General features: G+C 38.8%; 1 protein-coding gene across 7 annotated transcripts in view; it reads right to left on the reverse strand.

Moving 5' to 3' along the window:
* The window catches only part of ZNF710 (zinc finger protein 710), a 914,149-nt gene that overhangs the window by 95,095 nt on the left and 794,173 nt on the right, over window positions 1-24,881 (reverse strand). For all 7 annotated transcript variants that reach the window (XM_044078292.1, XM_044078291.1, XM_044078290.1 and 4 more), the window contains one exon: window positions 2,805-2,979. In XM_044078292.1, coding sequence (XP_043934227.1) covers window positions 2,805-2,979 — 175 coding nt within the window. The remainder of the gene's footprint in view (window positions 1-2,804; window positions 2,980-24,881) is intronic.

Genomic DNA, 24,881 nt, shown 5'->3' on the forward strand with positions numbered 1-24,881 from the left:
TATTGAACAGAATACAGTATTGGATAATCTGTCTAATAAGTGTTGTATAAAACAGATAATCTGCCTGGCAGTTCTCACTATCAGGTGGGCAGCTTCATATGCGTTTTGAATGTTAGGCAATATATGGTTATCAAATGAAAAGTCATCATCTACAAAGACTCCAAGGTCTTGTATTAATTTGTCAGTTTTCAGTTGTTGCCCATTAAATGTGTATAAAGCCTTTTTTGCCAGATGCCAGAATACTGCATTTTTGACATTGTGATGTTAAATGTTGTATGAAAGTAGGCAGTGTCAGCAGAGTTGAGGGGTTCGGCTATGAAATGCAGATTTTCTTAAAGTCTATGTTTCAAAAGAATGAAGAAAAAATGTCTGAAAACCAAACTGATGAAAAACTCCCTTTTTTCTTTTAGCAAGGGAGCAAGTGCACCTCAATGTACGGAGCAAGCCTCTCACACACACCCAGACTTATATATACCAACTCCATGTACCTCACCAACTCAAAAAAGGGAAAAACATCCCTAAAAGAGCAAATCACTCTGGTGCACAATTAAGAATTGCACCAGCAAAGATTTCCTATGGGAAAATGTGTTCAGTGTTGCACCGTTCGTACTTTTTTCTATGGGCTACTGATGCTCGAGCAATTTCACACTGAATAGGAGTAGGGAAGCCAAGTTAAGGACAAGGCTCCTAAGTTTGCAGTTATTCGAGTTTTCTAGTAAATCATGGATAAGTAAGTTCATAGGTTGATACAACGCTATCTGCCCTAGGGCATCTATAAGCCTAGCCAGAGTGTGTTTGGCTTTCACCACCCTTTTAGATTAGTTGATTGTGCCTCTGTATAGTAGGTCACAGAAGATAGCCCTTTTAAGGTTAGTTTACTGTGCCTCTGTCTAGTAGGGACACAGAAGAGATCCCAGGGGTAAACCTACGATCTCCCATCCACTCGTCAAGATTTCTCTTGAAGAGAGTCATTGAGGGGCTCTGCTTAACATGGATTGGGATTTTGTTCCAGAGTGAGGGGAGCCTCTGGGACATGAATCTGTCCCTCCAGCATGTCCTATTTATTTCTGTGCTGAGGTTTAGGTCTCTGGAGCATGTAGCTCTAAGGGATTTGGATTTCCTGAGGTGGAGCATGTCCATTAATTCTGGTTTGGACATGGCTTTATATGTCAGACACATATCGCCTCTGAGTAGGCAGTAAGCAACTGAGTAGAGCTGGAGTTTCTTTAGCCTAACTGCGTAGGGCATCTGTTTGAGTCCCTTGATCCTCTTGGTGAGGTACTTTTGGAGTCTTTCCAGTTGCTGCAGGTGTCGGGTAAGGTACATCCCAAATGGGGCATTGTATTCAATTATGGGCCTGATGAGGGATGAGTAGAGGGGCACAATGACCTCTCTTGATCTAGATGTGAACCCTTTCATGATAAGGTGGGCTATATAGAAGGTCTTTCTAACCACTTTGGCAAAGTTATTCAACCTGATCACTTCTAGACCATGTTCAGCATTGCTGCCATCACATATAGAATACATTACCTTCCAAAATTAGAATTATTTCACAGTAGCAGATATTTAAAACTAAACAATACGTAATATTCAGTAGCAAGTGCTCATATTCATTATTAGAACAATCTGTTCCTCTCACATTTGTGCACACAGAATCTACACTAAATATCTCGATCTATTAGTTCCTAACTCTCTTCAAAAATCACAGTGAGTAGACAAGGATAAATATAGGACAGGGTAAAAATATGAGGCAAAACCAAGGACATTCTGCCAAATCCTGGACAGCTGAGAGATATGCATATGAAGATAAAAAATAAAACCAAACATTTATTAAATTTTAGGATATATACTAATGTCTCATCTTTTTAGCCTTCTTGGTGTTCATGACACACACACAACCAAGCAATTTAGTCAGTGTCAATGGAGCAACAGGTAACAAACACAACTTTGATGCTAGAAGACCAGAAAGCTGTGGGTTCTATTCCCACTCCAGGTGATTGGCTTGCTGATACTACATTAGGGGATGCCACACTCCTGAGTGTGATGTCCTTCGGATGGAATATTAAGCCAATAATCTTGATGACCTTTGGATGGAATACTAAACCAAGTTCTATTTGCTTAAACTGGTGGTAGCTCAGCTGGATATAAAAGATCCCTTGGCACTTACTGAAAAGAGTAGGGGAAGTTCTCCGATGTCCTGGCTATATTTTTCTTAGTAGTACAAATACCACCTCAAATCTCCCCTGAAAAGAGGCCACTAGCATAGTGGAACTAAACCGGTCAATAAAGGATATATAAAAAAAAAATTAAATGAGTACTTAAATTAAAATTCACCAGCAACTACCCTAAATCCATTAAATGATTAGGGCAGATACTTTAGAGGCACCTCCTTAGTTATATGGAATGGAATATAGGAAGCCTAGTCCCAAAAGACTCTCTTATGAAGAATAAAAGTGCTTGACCATATAATTTTTAAAAGTCACTGCTATGATTTTTTTATCCCAAAAGTTTGAAATTATGAAGGTAACTGTCCATTTCAGCTTTTTCTGAAAGAAATGCACACCAATTCCTGAAGTAATGAACTGGGAACCTAAGTCTGCATGTCATCATTAATACTACTGTCTCACTGTGTGACTTTTCCACAGCTTGCCTAGCCTCCAAATTCTGCTGGTAGCTTTAGAACTGGATATCACCAATACCCATAAAAGATAAACACATCTTTCATTTCTGAGGGGCTACTACTGGCAAATGGAATGCAAAACAAGAGTACACATGGGGAAACGGTAAGGGAAAAGTAGACAAACCTGGCCCATCCAGAGCAACTTCCATGACTCCATGTTTGACCTTCATGTGACGGCTCAAGTTGCCCTTCAGGTTGAATTTGCTGGAACAGTATGGGCACTTAAATGGTTTATTGCCTGCATGTAGATGCATGTGTCCAAGTAGGTTGTACATCCGATTAAATGCTTTGCCGCATTCCTAAATTAAAACAAAGCAAAACATTTTAAAACAAAGGCTTATCTTTACATGCTGCATTATACACTTCATTACAATTTTTTAACCTCAGGCCAAATGGCACACAGGCAAACTGTTCCTTGCCTACATAAAGATGTATGTGTCCAAGGAGGTTGTGCATCCAATTAAATGTTTTACCACATTCCTAAATTAAAATAAAGTAATATAAAACATTGGCTTGCCTTTGCATGATGCAGTACACACTTCATTTTTTAATCTCAAGTTCAGTGGCACACAGGCAATCTGTCTATCTGTGTTTCTGGCAGCCAAAGTTCAGAGTGAGCAAAACAAGCTGAAGGGTCCATCATGGCACACTGCGGGGCCTATGAACAGCCTTCTTATTAAAGGGGGAAGAAGAGGATCTGTGCTGCCTGCAGTCCTTGATGAAAACTGGGGAGACAACCTTTCTGGAGACACTGGAAAACATGAAGGCCCTACCAAACACCTTGATACCGGGTGATTTCAATTACCCTACCATTCACTGGGAAAACTACTTGAGTACAAACTCCCAGGCCCAGTGCTTCCTGGAATTCATCAACTCAAACGCCCTGGATCAGCTGGTAAACTCCCCTACCAGAGGTGAAAACATATTGGACCTGGTCATCACCAACATGGGCGACAGGTGTTCCACACCAGAGGTCAACCCATCACTGGTTAGATCAGACCATAAACTAATCACTCTGAATGTCTACACGCCACCACCACCCCCCAACCAAGGAAACCACAGTGAAAAACTTTTCTAAAGCAAACTTCACCTTACTTAAGGCAGAAGTGGTAAGTTTCACAGCCCCCACGCTAAAGGATAACACTGCCCAAGATGCAGAAACCTTTACAAATGCACTCTATGAGCACCTATAAGGATGCATGGATCATGCCATCCCTAGCAAAACCAAGACTCACTCCTCTAACAGAAGGAAACCAGTTTGGTGGACCCCTGCCATAAACAGGCTATACAATAGGAGGAGGAATCTAGTTCAGAAAAAAAGCAAATCCCAAGGAAAGACATCCCTGATCAGTATCAGTAAGAAACTAAGGTCCCTCATGAAATCATCCAAGGCTAACTTCGAAAGAAAAATAGCCAAGGATTCAAAAGATAACCACAAAGCCTTTTTTAGCTATGTTACGAATCTAAGTGGCAACTCACAGATATGCACTGAACTAGTGCAAAATAGCACAAAATATACTGAACCTACTGATATTGCCAACATCCTGGCAGATAGATTCAGTGCAAACTTCACCCCCCTTTCACCTCCAAAAGGGCCCACAACAATACCGGAAAAGTGTCGTATCCCAAAAATCACAGACGCACAGGTGAAAACAGCCCTTTCAAAACCCAAAAACACAGCGTCAATGGGACCAGATGGTGTCCCAGGCTGTGTCTTGCACGAACTACAGAATGAACTAACCCCCACCTAAACACACTGTTCAACCTCAGCCTCTCCACAGGCTACGTGCCCATAGAATGGCACGCAGCAGTGGTTATTTCACTCCACAAAGGCAGGGCCACAACTGACCCTGGTAACTATCGCCCCATAAGCCTGACTAGACTGGTCTGCAGACATTGGGAACCTCCAAACACTTGACCCCACCCAGTTTGGCTATGTTAAGGGCAGATCATACCTACTAAACCTGGTTGACTTCTTCAAGACAGTCACCAAGGCCATAGATGAGGGAAAGGTGGTTCACCTAGCCTACCTTGACCTCGCAAAGGCTTTCAACACCATTCCCCACTCGGGTATTACAGAAAAACTCACCAGCCTGAACATAAACATAAACCCCTACATCACGAGATGGGTTGCCAACTGGCTTACAGACAGAACTCACACGGTAATAATAGCAGGCTCCAGGCCCGACTTTAAACCAGTCACAAGTGGTGTCCCACAATGCTTGGTACTGGGACCCCCTACTATTCGGCATATACTTCTCAGAAGTACAGGCAAACACAGGAGGACTATGGCTAACCAAGTTCACCGATGACTGCAAACTGGGAGCCATAATTGACTCTCCGGCTGACACGGCCATCCTCCAAAAGGGCCTTACTGAGATGGACACCTGGTGTCTAAGTCATGGCCTGAAGCTAAATGCCAAAAAATGCATAGTCATCCCATTTGGGAAAAACAAAACACCCACAAATTACCACGTATGTGGCAACCCCCTTAATACAGAAGAGGTAGTAAGAGATCTGGGGACCCAGGTAGACAGTAATCTCTCCTCTGACAATCATATTGCCAAAGTAGTTAGGAAATCCTTCTATGTGGCCCATCTAATTACTAAAGGGTTCGCATCTAGAAATAAAGAGGTTATAGTGCCCTCTACTCGTCACTCATTAGACCCATCATACAGTACAATGCCCCATTTGGGATGTACCACATAAGACCCTTCCAACAGCTGGAAAGACCACAACAGTACCTCACCAAGAGGATTTCTGGCCACAAGCATATGTCTTATGCAGCCCGAATGAAAAAACTCCGGCTCTACTCCATGGCATATTGCTTACTCAGATGTGATCTCTGCCTGACTTACAAAGCCATGTCCTACTCCGAACTGAAGGACAAGCTCCACCTAAAGAAATCCAAGTCAGTGCGAGCCACGTGCTCTAGTGAGCTACACCTCACCACAACAATATATAGAACATGCTGGAGGGATAGATTCCTGTCACAGAGACTCCCCTTGCTTTGGAACAAAATTCCAAACTACATCAGGCAGAGCCCCTCACTAACAGTCTTCAAGAGAAACCTTGATGAGTGGATGGATAACAGAAAATACACCCCTGGAATCACTTTCTTGGCTCTGCTTGACAGAGGATCAGTTAATTAATCAATGGGGTGGCGAAAGCCAATGCACTCTGGCTAGGCTTATAAATGCCTTTGGGCAGATAGCCTAATACCTATCTATGAACAGCTTGCAATACTAACAAGGAACAGTATGGAGTTATGGGATGGAGCACAAAAAGCATCAATGACAATACCTACACCTTCCCCTTCATGACACACGTACCCTCAGATTCTAGTGTTTCACTAACGATTAACAGGACTGTCTGATGCACATTAGGATAAAATATAGAAAGGGCATCATCTGGAAAGCTTGTCAGTGGGTAGCTTTAAATTTGGGCCCAAGGGCTGTATTCACATGTACACTGCTATAGTTCTCTGGTGGTTCAATTGTGCAAAGTCAGGAGACTTGAGAAAATAAATAACTGTGTAAAATGATTCTTAAATCTGTGAAGCTTGCAGTATTATGACTAACTTCAACAATCAGCATATAAGATGCCAAGTTATTTAAGTACACAGGAAGAACAAGTTAAAATCAAAATTACAAACATGACCAGTTTGGAAAATATGCTGTAAATAAATTATTTATTTATTTATTTTATTTTATTTTTATTTTACATTTGTTAACCGGGATGGTCCGACTGGACACAGGTCCATTTTCAGTGGAGGCCTGGGGAGAAAAGCTCCACAGGAAGTAAAATTTTACACAACATGTTAAAATACAGTAGACAGACAATTTTCATACAATATGTTAAAGTACAGTATATACAGCAGAATACGTACACAAATTCAATCAGCATTAGGAGAAGACCTAGACTGTAACATATATTACAGTAGGTATATTAGGAAGTGAGGTATATAAGTGGAATAATTTGAGGACTTATGTAATACATGGGCATAGTCACTTATTCTTTTAGTGTGTTCCAAGTGAGTTTTTAATGTGAGAAGGGGTAGGGGCAGAAATCAGAGCAGGAGGGAGATTATTCCAGGTTCTAGCTATGGAGTGGGAGAACAGTGCTTTTCCTGCAGTATTGTTAGCCCTAAAGATACAGAGGAGGGATTTGTCGGAGGATCGGAGAGGATGATTTGCATTACAGTGGGTGAGAAGTTGGCCTAGTCCAGGGTATTTTTCTGGATGTGTTACCACATTGTAGGCAATGACTAACTGGTGATAGGTTAGTAGCTGGGGAAGTTCCAGCCATTGCAGTTCCCTTAAAGCCTGGCAATGGTGGGTTCTAAAGGTGGAGTCGTTTGCAAACTTGGCGATTTTATTATAACATGATTAGAGTCTGGCAAGGTCAAGTTTTCTAAGCTGGGTAAGAAATGGAGCAGCATACATTAGGGTAGACAAGAGGTGAGCTTGGGCTAATAATCTGTGCTTGCTTCGAGAAGGATTTCCTGTGCCTATATAGTGTTCCCATTTTTATGGACTTTTTTGATAGTTTGTGAAATGTGGACATCAAAGTGTAGATTTTTATCAATTTCAACACCTAGGAGTTTGGTATGGTCAGAGGGAGAAATAATAGTGCCATTTTTGGAGGAGATAGTGAAGGATAGAGGGGTGGAAATGTTTTTGTTGGGGGTGAAAAGTAGTAATTTGGTTTTATCAGGGTTTAGGATAAGTTGGATCTGAGTGATCCAACTTTCCACACAGCTAAAGGATTCCTAGGTGAGTTGTTGTAGGGTGGGAAGTGATGAAGCTGAACAGATAAGAGTTGAATTGTCAGCGTACTGTATAAGTGAAGCATGCTGTGTGGTGGTATGGAGATTATTGGTAAATATGGAGAAAAGAAGTAGGCCTAATATGGAGCCTTGTGGTACACCTATGGTAGTTGGGAGTAAGGGGGACAGTACACTTTGGCATTGGACAGATTGTTGTCTGTTTGACAGATAGCTTTTAAACCAGGCTATAGCGGAAGGGGCAAAAGATAGGGATGTCAGGGAGTCTAGTAGTAAGGAATGTGAAACCATGTCAAATGCTTTGGAGAGGTCTAGAAATATTGCAGATACAAAGTTATTATTTCTATGTTGGTTGATCAGATTGGTGAAAGAGAGCAGAGCGGTGGTTGTGCTATGGTGTTGTTGGAAGCCATGCTGTGTAGGGGAGAGGACATGGTGTGAGTTTAGGAATTGTGTTACCTGAAAATGTATACATTTCTTTAGTATTTTAGAAAAGGGGGATAGAATGGCAATGGGGCGATAATTTGAGTATTCGTAAGAGTTTCCACCTTTATGTAGTGGAATAATGCATGATACATTCCATAGCTGTGGAACATATGCTTCTTCTATGGAGCGATTGATAAGAATAGAAATAGGATAGGATAAGGATTCAGCAGCTATTTTTAGGAAGTTGGCTGGTATATTGTTAGTGAGAGGGGTAGCAGGTTTCAGTTTTAGGAGGTGTTTTTAATTGTTGAGGTGGGAGTGGGTGACAGTGTAAAGGATGGGATGTTGTCAGGGCATTTGGTTGGGTTATATGTAGGGCTGTTTTTGGATAGTTGGGAGGATAGTGTTAAGATGGATTCTGTGATGTGGTGATTGAATTGGGAGGCAATGTCCTTGTTTTCATTCATGGAGTTAGGATTGGGAGTAGTAGTTTTGCCTGGTTTTAGGAGAGAGTTAATGGCATGCCAAAACTTTTGGTGATCTTTTGAATGTTTGTTTTGGATACTGAGGAAGTAATTTTGTCTATCGAGTTTAGTTTGTCTCTAGGCCTGATTTCTAAGTTGTAGGTAACTTTGTTTGGCTAGGCTAGTATTGTATTTCTTCCAAATTCTCCCAGCCTTATCCCTTGACTTTAGAAGGGCTCTAGTTTCCCTAGTTAGCCATGGTGCATAGTTTGACTTTGCTCTTATTTTCATAATTGGTGCAAGTCTATCAAGGATATTGATGAGAATATTGTTTTAGTAGTCAATGGCTTGGTCTAGATTTAGGGTTTGTAGTGGTTTCCAGTTACTATGTTTTAGAATACTGTTTAGTTTTTGCATATTTAGTTTATGATTGTCTCTGACTTGTCTAAAAACAATGGGTTTGGCTATGTTGGTACATTTCCACAGGAGGGGTGTGGAGATGGTCACTAAGACCATTAGGAAAGCATCCTGTCTGACAGTTTTGTTTGGGGCACTTAACTAGTGTCCAATCTAGAATAAACTGTTTGTGGGATTTTATTTGTCAATTCTAGTGGGTTCTTGAATAAGCTGGGTAAAACTGTAAAGATTAATATGGTTATTGGGGTTGTTAGAGGTACAGGCTGACTAGTCAATGTTCAGGTCACCTAGTAAGATGGTTTCTTAGGGGGAGATTATCTGTGGCTCACTGTAACATTTCTTCAATGATGGGAGAGTTATTACTTGGGGGAATATAACAGCAGAGAATGATGATAGTTTTTGTGTCACTTATGCTTAGGGTTGAACCCAAGGTTTCGGCATTTTGAAATTTAGGTATGGGGGTTTGTAGAGGTTTGATGTTGATTGTACTTTTGTAGAGGATAGCAACTCCACCTCCCTTTTTGCCCACTCTATCCAGTATTAAGATTTTACATCCTGGTTGGAGAATTTCTTCATTTTGGGTACTAGGTTTTAGCCATGTCTCGGTAATGGTTAGTATGTCAGGGGTGAGCTATAAATGAGTGTAGGTCAGAAAGTTTGTTAGAGATACTTCTGATGTTGACATTCAGAATCAACAGGTCAGAGATTTGCCTAGCAGAGAGTTTAGTGGTAGGCACAACTACAATGCAATGAGAGTTAATGCAGTTTTAGTTTACAAGTTAAACACATCAGATGAAATCGAACGTATTTTACTGGATTTAGAACAGTAAATCGATGATCACTAAAAATAGTCACATTAGATGAAAGCCACTAAAAATGAAAGTAGTTAGAAAACACAACTGAAAGTAAAATGCTTTCAGTTGGTTTCTAATGCTGTAATATATAGAGAACACACCTCTTAAAATATATTATAGGGATAGATCCCCTGCCCTGACCCTCCTTAATTATTATAATAAATTTAGAAGTCATGGCATACTCGTAAATAGTAACCCACAACTGTATACTGCTGGTACTCACCCCGACAACCTAAGCGACCACCTTCTCACTTACATAGTTGAGCAAAAAGCCATTAATCCACAACAACCCTTACTCAAAAAAGTCAGAAACAAAAAAAGACTTTGACCCTGCCACACTCCAAGAGGAACTTAACTCCTGTAACTGGTCTATGCTAAAACACCTCCCCTTAGACGAGTCAGTTGTATATTTTAACAACAAATTTCTTGAAATCCTTGATTTGCATGCACCAGCCCGCTCAAAGCGAACAAAAGCAAAAACTGCACCATGGCTTTCTAAAGAGTCTAGACTAAAAATTACCAGTAGAAACAAATTTTGGGTTCTATGGCGCTCCACTAAAGACCCCCACAATCATGTTAAATACAGGCAAGCTAGGAATTAAACTAAAAAAGTCTATTTTACAAGACAAAAAACACTACTACTGTAATTTACAGACAGATAACCAGAACAATCCTCAGAAATTCTGGGCAGGTCTGAATAATCTACTTCATCTTGGAAAAAAATCTACCCCTATTCCCGCTGCTACCATTGATAAATCCCCTGAGGATGTCAGACAGATTTAACCATTTCTTTACTGAGACAATTCAAGCCCTAACTAGTCAATTACCTCCTAGCTCCCCTGGCCCTGATTGTACCATCCTTACAAACCTACTCTCGTTCAGCTTCCAACCAGTGTCCATGTCACTTATCTGTACCTTGATTAAAAAATTAAAACCCACCACCCTCTCCGCTAACCAACTCCCCGCCGAGTACCTTCAAAAATCAGCTGATGCCATTGCCTATCCAGTATCAATACTAATTAATCGTACCATAGCAGAGGCTAAAATTCCCACCATTTGGAAAACATCCTACATAATCCCACTACATAAAGGAGGTTCCTCCACTGAATTCTCCAATTACAGACCAATAGCTATACTTTCTCCACTTTCAAAGATTATGGAAAAATGTATACACAAACAACTCATGCACCACCTAATCCAGAATCACCTCATGGCTGATACCCAACACGGCTTCCTTCCACACCACAGCATGACTTCAGCCCTACTAGCTTTTACCAATACCATAAACAATAACCGTAACAATAATCACATATCCTCAGCCCACTTCTTGGATCTTTTCAATGCATTTGACATGGTGGATCACCAACTTTTGATTCACACCCTGCAAACTTTTGTCTAGATTCTAAAGTCCTTCACTGGTTTAAATCCTACCTCAATGGGAGGCAGCAGGCTGTTCTCTGGCAGAACAAGCTCTCTAACCTATTACCTAACATCCTTGGAGTACCACAAGGCTCCATATTAGGGCCCCTACTATTTTCCATCTTTATTAACGATTTATATACTGTCATCCCAAATGTCAGCTGTATCCAATACACTGATGACTCCACCCTGATTTGCTCAGCTACATCTCCTACAGACTTGAGGTCTGCTACCCAGTCCACCTTTAATGGGTTGCATGTTCTCTGAAAACAGGCTCACATTCCGGTCAACAAATGTTAAATAAAATAAATAAATAAAAAAATTAATACTATAGAAGACTGGCTCTCTGAACATCGATTGTTACTAAATCCCCAATAAACTAAAATGCTGTTATTCTCACCAACACAAAGGTCTGCTGATTTTACTTTCACCATAAATGCAAAAGATGGCACAATAACCTCCCCCAACCCCTCTACAAAACTACTAGGTGTCATTATTGATAATAACCTAAAATATGACCTATATGACCTACATGTAAACCAATCAATCAAAAACATCAATAAAAAACTTGGGTCACTGTACAGAATAAAAGCCTTCCTAACCCCTCCAACCAAGATTGCCATAGCTCACTCTCACCTACTTTTAACACTTCTATATTCTTCCCCCCTACTCTCTAATCTAAACAAGTCTGTACTTAATAAACTGTCAACCTGTTACAATCACATTGCCAGGTTTGCCACTGGCCTACCTTTTAGAACACACCACTGCATCAACCTTAAACAGCTTGGGTGGCTAGAACTTCCCAGTCTAATTCAGTATAACCTTCTGATTATGGCTAATAAAATCCTCTATAATCCAGATAATACACCAGCTCTTAAAAATATTATTACCCCCTATAATAATCCAAGACTGCTTCGATCCTCGAACAAACTACTAATTCAAACAATCAAAATTAACAATGCAGCCAGTGATTCCCTCTGTGCAAACTCTGCAGGCAGAGCCTGGAACTCACTTCCAGCTGATATTACTTTGCTCTCCTCCCTAGGCCAATTTAAAACCAAACTCAAACACCACCTGGCACTAAACTGGCTTTGCCACTGCAACAAGCCTGGCTAACTCATCATGAATGTGAATAATCTATTAATCAATCTACTGTTAATTTTCCCCTGACTGTAACTAGGAGTAACTCTAACCTGTGAACTTGTCTATTCATGTTTGCTTATGCATTCTTTGTAAATACCATATCTGTAACATGTCTTCATTGTTTTTATTATATTTGTTTACCCTTGGAGCTTTTCTCCCTGGGCCTCCGCTGAAAATGGACATGAATCCAGTCGGACTATCCCGGTCAACAAATGTAAAATAAATAAAATAAAAATACTGAAATAAAGGGATATTTCTTCATCTGTAGCAGCCATCCTAAATACATGAAGTTGTTCAAACAGTGGTGGAAAATATAATACTATGCGTAACAGAGTTATTTATTAAATAAAATCCATCCATCCACAACTTTAAAAGTATTTATTTTTCTGTTGCTAAACAGATTGTTCACCTGGGCCACAACCATCTGTGATGTAGGCCTGAACAGCAAAGGTCTATAATGATAGACGTATACAACCTTGTATCACAGAAGGAAGCAACATAAGAAATGTGCATTCAAGAGTCATCTTAATAGCTGTAATACAACAGTTTGGTAATTCATGAGACGGGATTTTTCTGTCTGTCTTCTACATACAGTTACAAGTAGTAAATGAACTGCTTCAATATAAATTTGATTAAGACAGTTACCTGAGAAAATGGCAGATCAACATGTACGAAATCACGCAAGTAACCAAAGAACATTCAAGTTATGCAAGGGAGAGTAAGTATTGTTAATACTAGGGTTGGTCAGGAGAATGACATTCACACAACTGTATAGGGAATTTATACAGAGTGGAACATTTAAAAAGTGACACATATTGTACGATCAGCCAAAATAGAAAACACACTGATGTTAAAAGCTTCATCTGCCCGATTGCAGACTTTATTAATAAATTGTATCTTATACTTATGAATAAATCTATAAAAGACATGAAGGCATCAACTAAAATGCCACACTTACTCCCTACATGCAAGTTTTGTTTTCCAATCCGTTTTCAATAAAGGTATGTATTTTTGATCCCACTGGGAGCTAACAGCTCAATACATTTGACCTTTTCGATATTCTTGAATATATGTCATGGATGATTACTAGTAAAGTAAACATAAATATGATATACCTCTATCACTAATATTAAAAGTGACAAAAAATCATCTAAAAATCTTGCATAAAAATTATTTTTTGTTTTATATAAAGACATAAGACATACTTGGTCTCCCATGACAACATGACTAAAAAAAGAAAATGGGTGCTTGCCACCCATAGCTACTCCTTTATTCTGTCTAAAGATTTTTTACAAAAAATCCAGGTGAATGGGGGTGTGGTGTAATATTGTAAATATGTTTGACCCATCTATCTATGGTATAATTAATATTTTTGGATTTAGATCCTGAAATAATAGGTCTAAAGGGTGGATTAGTTGGATTAGTTTGAATTTTAGAATTTGGAATTCCACTAGCCAAAATGGGGGTATTCTTCTATACTAATGATTCATAGACATCCTTAGTAATTCTATTGTCCACTCTTCTCCTCCTATTGTAAATAGGTTAATTTAGTTGTTCAACTGTTCATTGTTGTTTATAACATGCTTGTTGAACCTGTAAATAAATATCATTGCAAATCATTATAGGTTTAGTTATGGCTGATGGGTTGCTGATGGGTATATTTCTTTTTTTTCTTAGAATTGTTGTCTGTCTTCTTGTCTCTTCTTAGAAGCCTATTGTATTGCACAAGCAAATTCAACTTTCTACAAAATATCTTCTACTTCTTTGATACTATCACAAGATTAAATTTTGTTTGAAGATTCCTACCTTTTGGCTAATAATTTGTAAAATTCTCTTTGATAGTAAAACGAAATAGTTAAAAACATTAAAACCATTAACAGTTCATGTCTTTTATAGATTTATTCATAAGTATAAGATACAATTTATTAATATTTATTATTATATACTATTTATTAAGTACTTAATCCATATGTATCAAATCCATTAAGTAGATGGTATTCTAAAGAAAAAAAATCTAGTATTATATAGTTAAAAATGAACATATAGTTGTGTTGATACAATGTGTTTCAAGAGCGTATCACAGGTGAAACATCAACAGTTGAATTTAAGTGACAACACAAGAAAATTAGAAAGGAATGTTTGCAAAATTTGGAATCAGAAATAATGACATTAGAATAATGGGGTGGACACAAGGGTGGGGAAGTCATCTTAGGGTGGTGAAATATTCGAATATTTTATATATAGCTCGCTAGAATCAGGCAATTATGAAGTGGGTATCTATCAACCAAGTACATATTGATATGTGGATTAATAGAAGAGCCCATTGAATATTTGAATAGAAATAGAATTGACTAGGATGAACTAGAATTAAACCGTTATAGAATACATTCATTTTGGCTCACATAGTGGAATTCTTCAAAATAAATAAATAAATAAACCCTTTACCCTTTATATCTATTGGCTGGGATCTAAATCCAAAGGATGTGTTTTTAATATATATAGATAGATAGATAGATATTTACAGCAATATCCCACACCTCATGATTGATGATTGATTTTTGGGTAAACTAACACCTTTGGTGTGGAGTTCAGAATATATTTTTGTTTTTATTAGATGTTGTGTTTGTGTGCTGTTTTGACCTATATTCCTAAGAGGCTATTTATTTTTTTGTAATAGCCTGAAAAATTATAGTTCTAAGTTGGGGGGACATATTGTACATTTTTTAGATATGATCATTGGTACTGGACCATAATTATATTGCATTTGAGAGGTGAAATCTTTAGACAGAATAAGGGTGGGCTATGTGGGTGTCATCAGCACCCCATTTTGCAAATTTAGTATTGACTTTTATTGTTGTATTATATTATATATTTATATATTATATTATTTCATACACAGATATTATATTATATCATTTTATTTATACATATACATAGATTTCTTCATAAGATTTTTTATTAAGTATTATATACTATTTATTATTATTTATTATTATATACCATTTGTTAAGTACTTAATCCCATTGTATAAATTAATTTTTTAGATTAATTTTATTATTAAATTATAGTTTAATTATATTTAATTATTTAACAATAGAGGTATTATTTACAGATTATCAATATAGTTTATTGTTTGTTTACTGTTTTACCAGTTTTGTTCTTGTTGTGCTCTTTAAGTAGTTTAAGTGGAAATGCAAAATAAGTTTATGGACAGATGGACATGATTATTGATTTATGCATCGATGAAGTCTGCATTTAACATCAGTGTTCGCTTAATTTCAGTGTGTTTTCTGATTGTGTTGATACTGTATACTGTGGGTGTTGTTTACTAAAACTTTGTTTAGCTTCAAGTTTGCCTTGCATACCTTTCCTTTGTCTGTGCGGCCAGTGAGTTTTGGGCATTTGAAAAGTGAGCTGTAATGATTTTGAGAAGGAAGACTAAAATAGATACACACAGATAAAATAAACATGGAAGGAGAAATGAGAGATATTGTGAACAAAGAGATGCATGTGGTGACTGGAGCAAGTGTAGATGGACAGAAAAGGATAGTAATAACAGGTGCATGCTTTTAGAAGGAAAAGGGAAATAATAATAATAATAATAATAATAATAATAATAATAATAGTAATACTAGAGTGACCTCAGAGGTTCTCTATAAAAAGAATACAAAGTGTAACAAACCTGTCTTATGCAGAGTGTCTTAAAGCCCTTTTCTCTCTACTCAGACTCCTATAAATTGCTGAGGGGTGATCTTATGCCTGTCTTATAAGGCATCCACAAACCCCACACGTATGAATCTCCTGCATATTGGTAAGTTAAAGAGTACCAGATATACAACATAGCATGCTGGAGAGATAGATGTGGCCCAGAAACTGACTCTCCTGTGGAACAGACTTCCCATCCATGTGAAGCTGAGTTTGTCTATTACCCAGTTTAAGCGCAACCTAAACCAGCTGATGGGGAACAGCAAATTTACACTGGGCCTGGCACCCATGTCCCTTATGGACAGAGGCAGCTTATAGATGCCTGGCCCTCAATGTCCTACTTGGATACAGGACATCATTACACGTTCAGGAAAACTTAGCTACACTTAGAAAGGCCCCCTGGGTCATTAGCTTAGTAACAGTCTATGAATCTACACAAAGTTAAAACCATAGTAATGATGAGACACTGAAGTTAAAAAGAAAGTTATCTATATACCTAGACTGAGAAAGTGAATACAGCTGAGGCTATTAAAAGTTCCAGTTTTAAAGGGAAGAATACTGTTACTGGAGAAAAGACTTTGAATAAACAGTGGTAAAAGGTTTACTTGAGCAGAAAGCATAGGGGTAAAAAGGTTGAAATTAAGCTTCCGGTGTAATACCACAGCTACAGATCCAGAGATCATGGAACCAGGCTTTAGACAAGTTTATGAAGACACCCTTTCTGTCACTGTTGTGATGCCAGTGCACTGGCCCAGCAAACGAGGAGCCTCAATTCTCACCACTAACACCAGTGAGGGGCGTCCACATAGGGGAAGATAACAAATATACACACAGTAAAGTACAATTTCCCTTAACGACACACAGAGATCACAATCAGTCTGGGGCTGGTGTCTCCTTTTCTCTCCAGATCCCCAATAAGACTCCCCACTGGCACAGCTATAGGGTCCAGAACTCAGCCTAGTGGGCAAGCTAAAACCCTCCAGCACCCTTTCTGTCCAACCAGTGCTTCGTGTCCCTGCCCAAGTAGCTGACATACACACACTGAGATATGAATTATATACAAACACACAGACCCTCCTGGGGAAGGCTGGCACAGATTCTCCAGCTGTGCCCCCTTTCTGCCCAGTCTAAAAGGTAGTACCAGCTGCCACCACCACTAATATTTATCAGCTACTAAAAAGGCCCTTACTAAACAGTGTCCAATTATTACTGAGCAATATTATTATCCAAGTGGTAAGTGTGACTGAACAGCAAGGCTTATTTGGGGGTAGCTTGGACAGTATCACTATATACATGCAATGTACTCTAGAGCTTAACTTATCTCTAAACAAAACAACCACAATTGAAAGGTTTACAAATATTTAATAATAAATAATAAAAACACAGGACAATACATCTTACTACACAGTGCTAGTCAAGAGTTCAGAGATCACAGAAATATTTAAAACAATACAGTAGAAACGTTCTGACATCAACACAGAAAAAATCTAATCTTTCTATTTCCTAGCTATATCTAAGAGAAAATGCAGTTCTAAAATAAACTTACATATAGAGCATAGACAGTGCTGGTGAGTTGGATGTTCTCAAGACAAATGCTAAATGCTCTGAGTCCCTCTGTCCTTAAATTGATAATACAGTACCACTGACTCATTTCAGATTACATCATTATTTTCTGTTTCCCACGCTAACAGAAGCTCAGAGTGTAACAGTCCTTTTGATCTTGCAGCTGGTCAGGAAGCCAGAGCAATAAAATACATTAAACATGCAAATTCTAGCAATTAACTCCGGTCTCAAAACAATAGCCAGAATTCCTTCATCCAGACATATTGGCTCCAAGCCCTGAGATCAAAGACAGTCATAAAATGTTTGACTTATCAGCTTTCTTACAGCAGAGTGCACTGTTGTTAATTTTTTTTTGCAGTTCAACATCCAATACAGTATTTTCACATTTAAGAGAACAAGCCTGTGGCTTACATTAATATTTACAAATGAAAGAAATATCTACAAAATTCTATCTGGCTAGGCTGGCAGCCTTCACCTATCTTCACAACTATATTCTGTTTGAAAAGTATTTCAAATATAATCCATAAAGTTCAGAAAGAGGCAATTACCATTTCTTAGTGGTGGTCAAGTTTGTGGCTGACTAATCATGTTATCTTGGAAGCAGTTACATTTTTTTATAATTTTTGTCATTATTTATTAAATGTAATTTGGAACCTTTCCTACAAAAGTCACCAGTTTTAGGAGGGATTAAGAGGAACAGAGATAAAATTTGATTCAAAATCAGGACTGTCCCTGAAAATCATGGGCAATTGAAAGGTATGTGAAGAAAAAAAAAACAGACAGTTAAGCACTCAGTTCATCCATCCACCATCTACAATCTCCTTTTCCCCCATTTTTGCAAAAGGGGTTTGAAGCATCACATCAGTGGTGACCATCATCTACAGCCAATGGTCACAGCACTAGGTGGATAGGCCTGCCACTTTCATTCTTTTGTACCACAAGCACATACATGTACACTCACACCTATGGCCAATTTAGAATGTCCAGTCCACCTAATGCATGTATTTGGAATGTGTGAAGAAACTGGAGCACTCAGAGAAAATACATGTAACACAGGGAGGATATACATATTCTGACAGAATGCACCCCAGTCAAGAATTCAACTGGAGATCCTCTTAATGTAAGTGTGACAACACTAGCCAAAGCACCACTGTACCACCTGAAAAGTGCTTTAGCTACTTTTAAAAAAAATCTTCTTTCCTTTCTCTTAAACTGCAGCAAACTGCATGAAATAATGTAACAAGCAACTGCTACACTTTACGCCACATGAGGAGCACTAGGCACTTCAGGTCTGCCCACAAATGCAATACCAGCATATGGATGCATCAGGTCTATGTCAGACTGTCAAACAGCCACACTGTCGAATGCATCATCCCGTCGACAATGCAGGCCATTGAACTGTTCTGACAGAGTGCGTTATGGTGAGGATCAGGAAATTTGCCCCTTCCCCCCTTGTAGTGTGACCTCAGAATTGGTATGTATAATTAGCAGGGGGTGTGATGGCCTGCATTGTTGATGGAATGACATTTGACAATGTGGCTGTTAGTCTGACATAGACAAGGATGCCAGTAATGCGCTACACTGAAGACTCATCGGCATCTGTTGGTCATGTCCCCTAGTACTTTGTGACCAGGGTGGCTGCCCCCTTTGATCCACTCCAGCTACATTACTGGTCAACATTTTTAATTATCTCTTTATTACTGAAGCAAATGACAAAGTTTATATTTATGGTTGTTTCTGATTTTTTTTTTTTGCGGGAGTAAACAATATGAATTCTGACTGAAGGATTTCAAAGAAATCCATAAGTATTACACCACGTGTCTAACAAATTCATGCCTGTTTGCATCATGGACTGAACTAATATGAAATGTTACCACTATGGAGCAGAGTGGAATTATCTACATGTTACATGCAACACACAGTTGCAATAATACCACCTACTATGGGCACAGTGTTGAAAAAGAGGAGGTCTCAGAGTGGATTCTCCCTTGTGAGACACCACATTTGGTGGCGAAAGGGTGAGCGACAGCATCGCTACATTTGATAATTTACTTTTTGACTGTCAGATAGTTATAAAACCACGGAAGTAATGGAGGTATGAACCTAATGCACTCATTTTTTTTTCAGAAGAACAATGCGACAAAGTATCACATGTTTTGCAAAAATCAGGAAACACTGCTATTACATCTCTATCTAAACTGAGTCTTCCAACATACTATGATAACAGGTTCAAACATTTTGGTCACCTAGTATAATTAATTCAGCTGTAATCAGAGGTATGCAGTACAGTGTCTTCTGCATGCTTGGTAGTACTTTCTGGGAGGATACAAAAGCATGACACCTTTAATGTCTTGCCAGCAACAATCCTCAGCAACAATCCTCACAGGAATAACTTCATGACTAACTACAGGTGGATGGGTAGAATCTAGGGTACAGTCAAGAATCTTTTACTGAAATGGAAATTCCTGTAACTCTTTTGCGGCTATATAAATTAGATAGCCACCTAAAGTGACTTTATTATCTGAGATGTGTTTTCAAGCCAAGCCTCAGATACGCACAGCATATGACAGAGGTATATATCCATCAGAGTGTGTCTGTTCAGTTTTGCCACAAAGTCTCCCCACATTTAAATAAAGCAATTTCACTCCTTTGTGTTTATGCCGGTAAATGGTCAAGCAGACTATGTAGTGGAGCAGGATTAGGGGGATATCTTAGCACTATAAAAGCAGGGGATTTGAAACTAATGGGAACATATTTTAGAGAGGTAGAGTAGATATACTGCTGAGCTTTCTTTTATGAAAAGAATGTGCCAACTGTTTTAAAAGTTATGGCTGCCTCATATCTAAAACAGATAATCCAGACTATTCCTACACACAGTGCACAGTTGCAAAAATGCATTTTAGGCACTAAATTTAGTACATCTGTCACTATCATGATTCCTAGACATGCCTGTGGTAATGACAGGCAGCTTACTGATGGATCTCTTGTTCTAGGAATGGTGCACTGGCATGCAAAGTACACAGTGGAAATCTATATGCAAAATGCTACACAGCTCAGCAGGGTATGTCACATTGTACAAGTAGATGCTCCATCATCACGATAGAGACTCATAAAAATCTTTCTTTCATTAAGCATGACACTGGAAACAAGGTTATTAGCATATAAGAGATCTGGTGTTGTGACAACTCCATTAGGCTGGAGCTCAGGGGCATCATCATATGGGATGGGGGCAGAGTCAGTTGAGCAACACATCAGCACTGAAGTATGATCAGTGTAGTCATAAGCACTACACCATCTACAGTTATGTAATTCTAGTTCTACAAGTTTCCACACTGGGACTAATCCCTTACTCTGTTGGTGTAATGTCTGAACTGCATATTATCCGGGGGGGGGGGGGGTGTTGGTAACCTACATGTAAACTTCATGTAATAGCATAGCTAGGATGGGGCAAGAAGGGCAAGTGCCTCAATCACAAAATGTTTTGGGGGGGGAGACCAGTCAGCCAATCCTGATCTCTCTTTAATGCAATACCGTCTTTTAAAAGCTGGTCAAACCTAAGTGCTGTAGCACTCCATCAGTGGTCTAAAATGTAGCAACTGCTTGTTACACTGAAGTGAAAGGTTTGCCACAGTTTAAAAGTAAAAAAAAAATATGTATATATACATATATATATATATATATATATATATATATATATATATATATACATATACACACACACATTTTTTTTTTTAAACTAAAACCTGAGTGAGTGCTGTAGCTCTCTATGCTGGCAGGGTATAAACTATAGCAACTGTTTGCTACTTTTGTAACAAGCAGTTTGCTACAGTTTGAAAGAAGTTTTTTTTAACTAAAACTTTAGTGCTATAGCACTATGTGCAAGCAGGGTAAAAACTATAGCAACTGTTTGCTATATCTGTAGTTATCAGTTTACCACAATTTAAAAGAAGACTTTTTTTAATGTAATGAAGGAGGCTCGGGGCAAGACACAGAAAGAGGGCCTGGATGGCTGGGATGGGGGGAGTGCTTGTCGTGCATCTGTGGCCAGAAGAAGAAATGTCTTTTTTTTTTGTCTCTTCAATGGAAGAGCTGGGCGGGTGTGGATCTACTTGTAATAAGCTAATTGCTATAATAAAGTTTTTTTTTTTTTCTCTTTACTTGAAAATCAGAGGGGTTGGGTTAGTGGTTCATGGTACTAGGAGAGGGTGCTGGGTAAGCCAGCTATGCTTCTGATTCTATGTACACACTATGGCTATAATATAATGGGTTAAGACTATGTACAAGGTTTTACCCCACTGTGTATCAATATGAATCACATAGGTCTTTGGTATGCAACTGTACATCACACCAGCCCTACTTCATTAAGCATCATGTTCCTGAGTCCTACTCAGAGCTATGAATGTTGGTATTATCCTGTACAAAGATGTTGAGACAAAGATGCATATTACTGCCATGTTCAAAGTTGTCTACAAATACAGTCAAAGTGAAGCAAATGTTTTCAGTGCGTGTGGTATTTGGCAACAGAAGAACCAATATGGCTGACACAGTGAATAGTACAGCAAAGGAAACATACAGCAAGTACAGCAAAGGAAACATACAGCAAGTACAGCAAAGGAAACATACAGCAAGTACAGCAAAGGAAACATACAGCAAGTACAGCAAAGGAAACATACAGCAAGTACAGCAAAGGAAACATACAGCAAGTACAGCAAAGGAAACATACAGCAAGTACAGCAAAGGAAACATACAGCAAGTACAGCAAAGGAAACATACAGCAAGTACAGCAAAGGAAACATACAGCAAGTACAGCAAAGGAAACATACAGCAACATTAAAGAATTATGGAATAAGCCATTATGGTAATAATGCTGCAAAGGGACTGAAGAAGATTAAGAAAAAGTGATGGAAGCAGCATGCCCACAGTTCTGAAGAGACCACAATATCCTAAAGTGCTGTTTAAGGCACACTAAAAACAAACTGATACCACCTTCTTATTTTGATGCTGGGCTAAGTAAACAATGCTACCAGCTTTGCTCGATACACTAGTAAGTTAGTAGTACTCTGTAATTTACTGTATTTTTATTTATTTATACTTTGTTAACCACGTAAGTGAACCGGTCCAGAGACTCTTCAGCCACAACCTGGACCACACTAGCAAAAACAGTAATAGGTAAGACAGCACTTAGGAGTACAAAGAAAAATGATATTGCCATTTAGGCATTTAACAAATACTGCATGTACAATGCATAGCTACAGTATGGGAATGAATAAGTAAAATATTAAACAACATTCACAAGATGGCATACAATATTAATATTTGAATATAAACTGTTAACTTTATTATAAAATATGTAATATGAATAACGTTCAATAAGAAATAATGCTTATGGTATTCAGTTGTTGGATTTATCAACAACACAGGCAGCAACAGTGATGCCTGTCAGTGGAATAGACGTATTCCACTGAGGACTGCCTGTATTTCATTTGAAGCAGACTGCAATGATGTAATTGTAAGGGACTACAAAAAGTAATACACATAATGTGTGGGTAGAAATAGGGAAGTGGAGGCAGATGGAACTATGACCCACCCATTCCAGCTTTTCAGCTTTCACAGCTAGAACAACTGCACTTGATTCAGCAAAGACCTAGAGTTTCCAAAGCTTCACAACACCGAGCCATCAAAGATGTTAGCAAAAGGAATTAAGCAGAGACAACCAAGTACAGAAGTTTGTTCCGTATAACCAATGGGCAATTAAAAAATAATTTACAGCATTACACTTTTAACATGCAACTGAGTTTGTGCCATATAACCAATGCATATGCAAAATAATGCATTTTTAACAATCAAATTGACCATGTGGCCACCAGATGGCACTTGTGAGATGCAATTGAATGGCACAAAAAGCAGTTTTAGCCCTTTGACAGACTGCTCATTTTAAATAAGGGCATCTTCACCTTTAACATCCAAACTGTTAGCTGACTGCTCAGTACATCATTAAGCATTCTAGGTGAACACATGCACACTGAAAAAGCAAGCCAGTACATCAAAATTAATAAATCCGGTGGCCAGACCAGGACAGATTAGGGTAACAAACGTGAGTTCTGGCAAATTTGCAGAGGTGGAGTTCTTGTAACAATGCAAAAAAGTGAGGGAGCGAGGGTCACATCTATATTAGTAGCAGTACAGTAAGTAGCAGGGATACTCCAACAGAACTGTTGCAATAACAACAACAGGGAACTAAATGCCAATAATACATACAGAGTCACAGAAACTGACCTTGTAATTTTATGCCCTTTACTTAGGTTAGTGTTGTCCTTATCTAAGACATGGGCAGCCAAAGTCTGGCTAGTTTACCCTAGGCAGGAAGACACATATCTCGCAGAGATAGCATTTTAAATGTGTAACTTTTATATCTGGTAAGAATCGATGCCAGGCAAATGTATTCAGAATGAACCATGTGGTCACTGAGCACATTAACATATAATCCTTAATAAGTTAGCAGAGGTGACCACTGTTATGATGAAGTGAGTTGTGGGAGGTCATGGACAGTGTGCGCACCCCCATCCCTTGAGGTAGTAAAATTGAATACTCTCTAATAACCAGCTAGATTGTGTGACTTTGGAAATATGTAGAACTTTCCTTTGCAGGGCATAAGAAATGAAAAGCTGATTGCTCTTTCTAAGGGGGGTGGGGGCTGACCATGGGTTCATTCACTTCTGGGTGGCCTAGAATGCAAATTGCTTCCATTTATCTTTGCATGTCTTTGTAGTGAAAAAGGTTCTGTGATGAGGTTAGAGCATCAATTACTACTGTTGTAAAACTTAGGTGCTTTGCTCAAAACTGGAGGACATATGCTAATAACTTGAGGACACTGATGTCTAGATGGCAGCTGCAGGATGGGTAGGTTATCAACTCATGGAATGTTCACAGTCTCCCAAATGTGTGGCGCCAATAAGGGAACACCACCTCATGGGGCCAGAAGAGCACTACCGGGGCTCAGTCTGTACTTCAGCCTTTTGGCTTTTTGTATGGCATGTGTTATCAAATGTGCCAGTGGAAATGTTCAGTCTCATAGAGGGGTTCTCAATGGCAGTGGATGTGCATCAGGGTTCAGCTCTGAGCCCACTGCTGTTCATACTGATGTTATAATAGCTAACAGGTCAAATGGGACAGATAACAAAGTTGCTTTATGCAGATGATATGACATTACAAGCAGGTGTACAAAATAGTAGTGTGACCAGTACTACTGTATGATATGGAAACCTGGGTAGTAAAGGCAGAGCAATTGAGGAAGCTAGACGTGATGGAGATGAGCTACCTGAGATGAGTGGTGGGATGCACACTGTGAGACAGATGAAGAAATGAGGAGAAAACAGCAGAAGCCAAAGAAGCTCCAATTGCAGAAAAGGTCAAAGAGAACAGAT

The sequence above is a fragment of the Protopterus annectens genome, chromosome 7.part0, assembly GCF_019279795.1.
Source record: "Protopterus annectens isolate FY-2018-M chromosome 7.part0, PAN1.0, whole genome shotgun sequence".
NCBI classification, from domain to species: Eukaryota; Metazoa; Chordata; order Ceratodontiformes; family Protopteridae; genus Protopterus; species Protopterus annectens.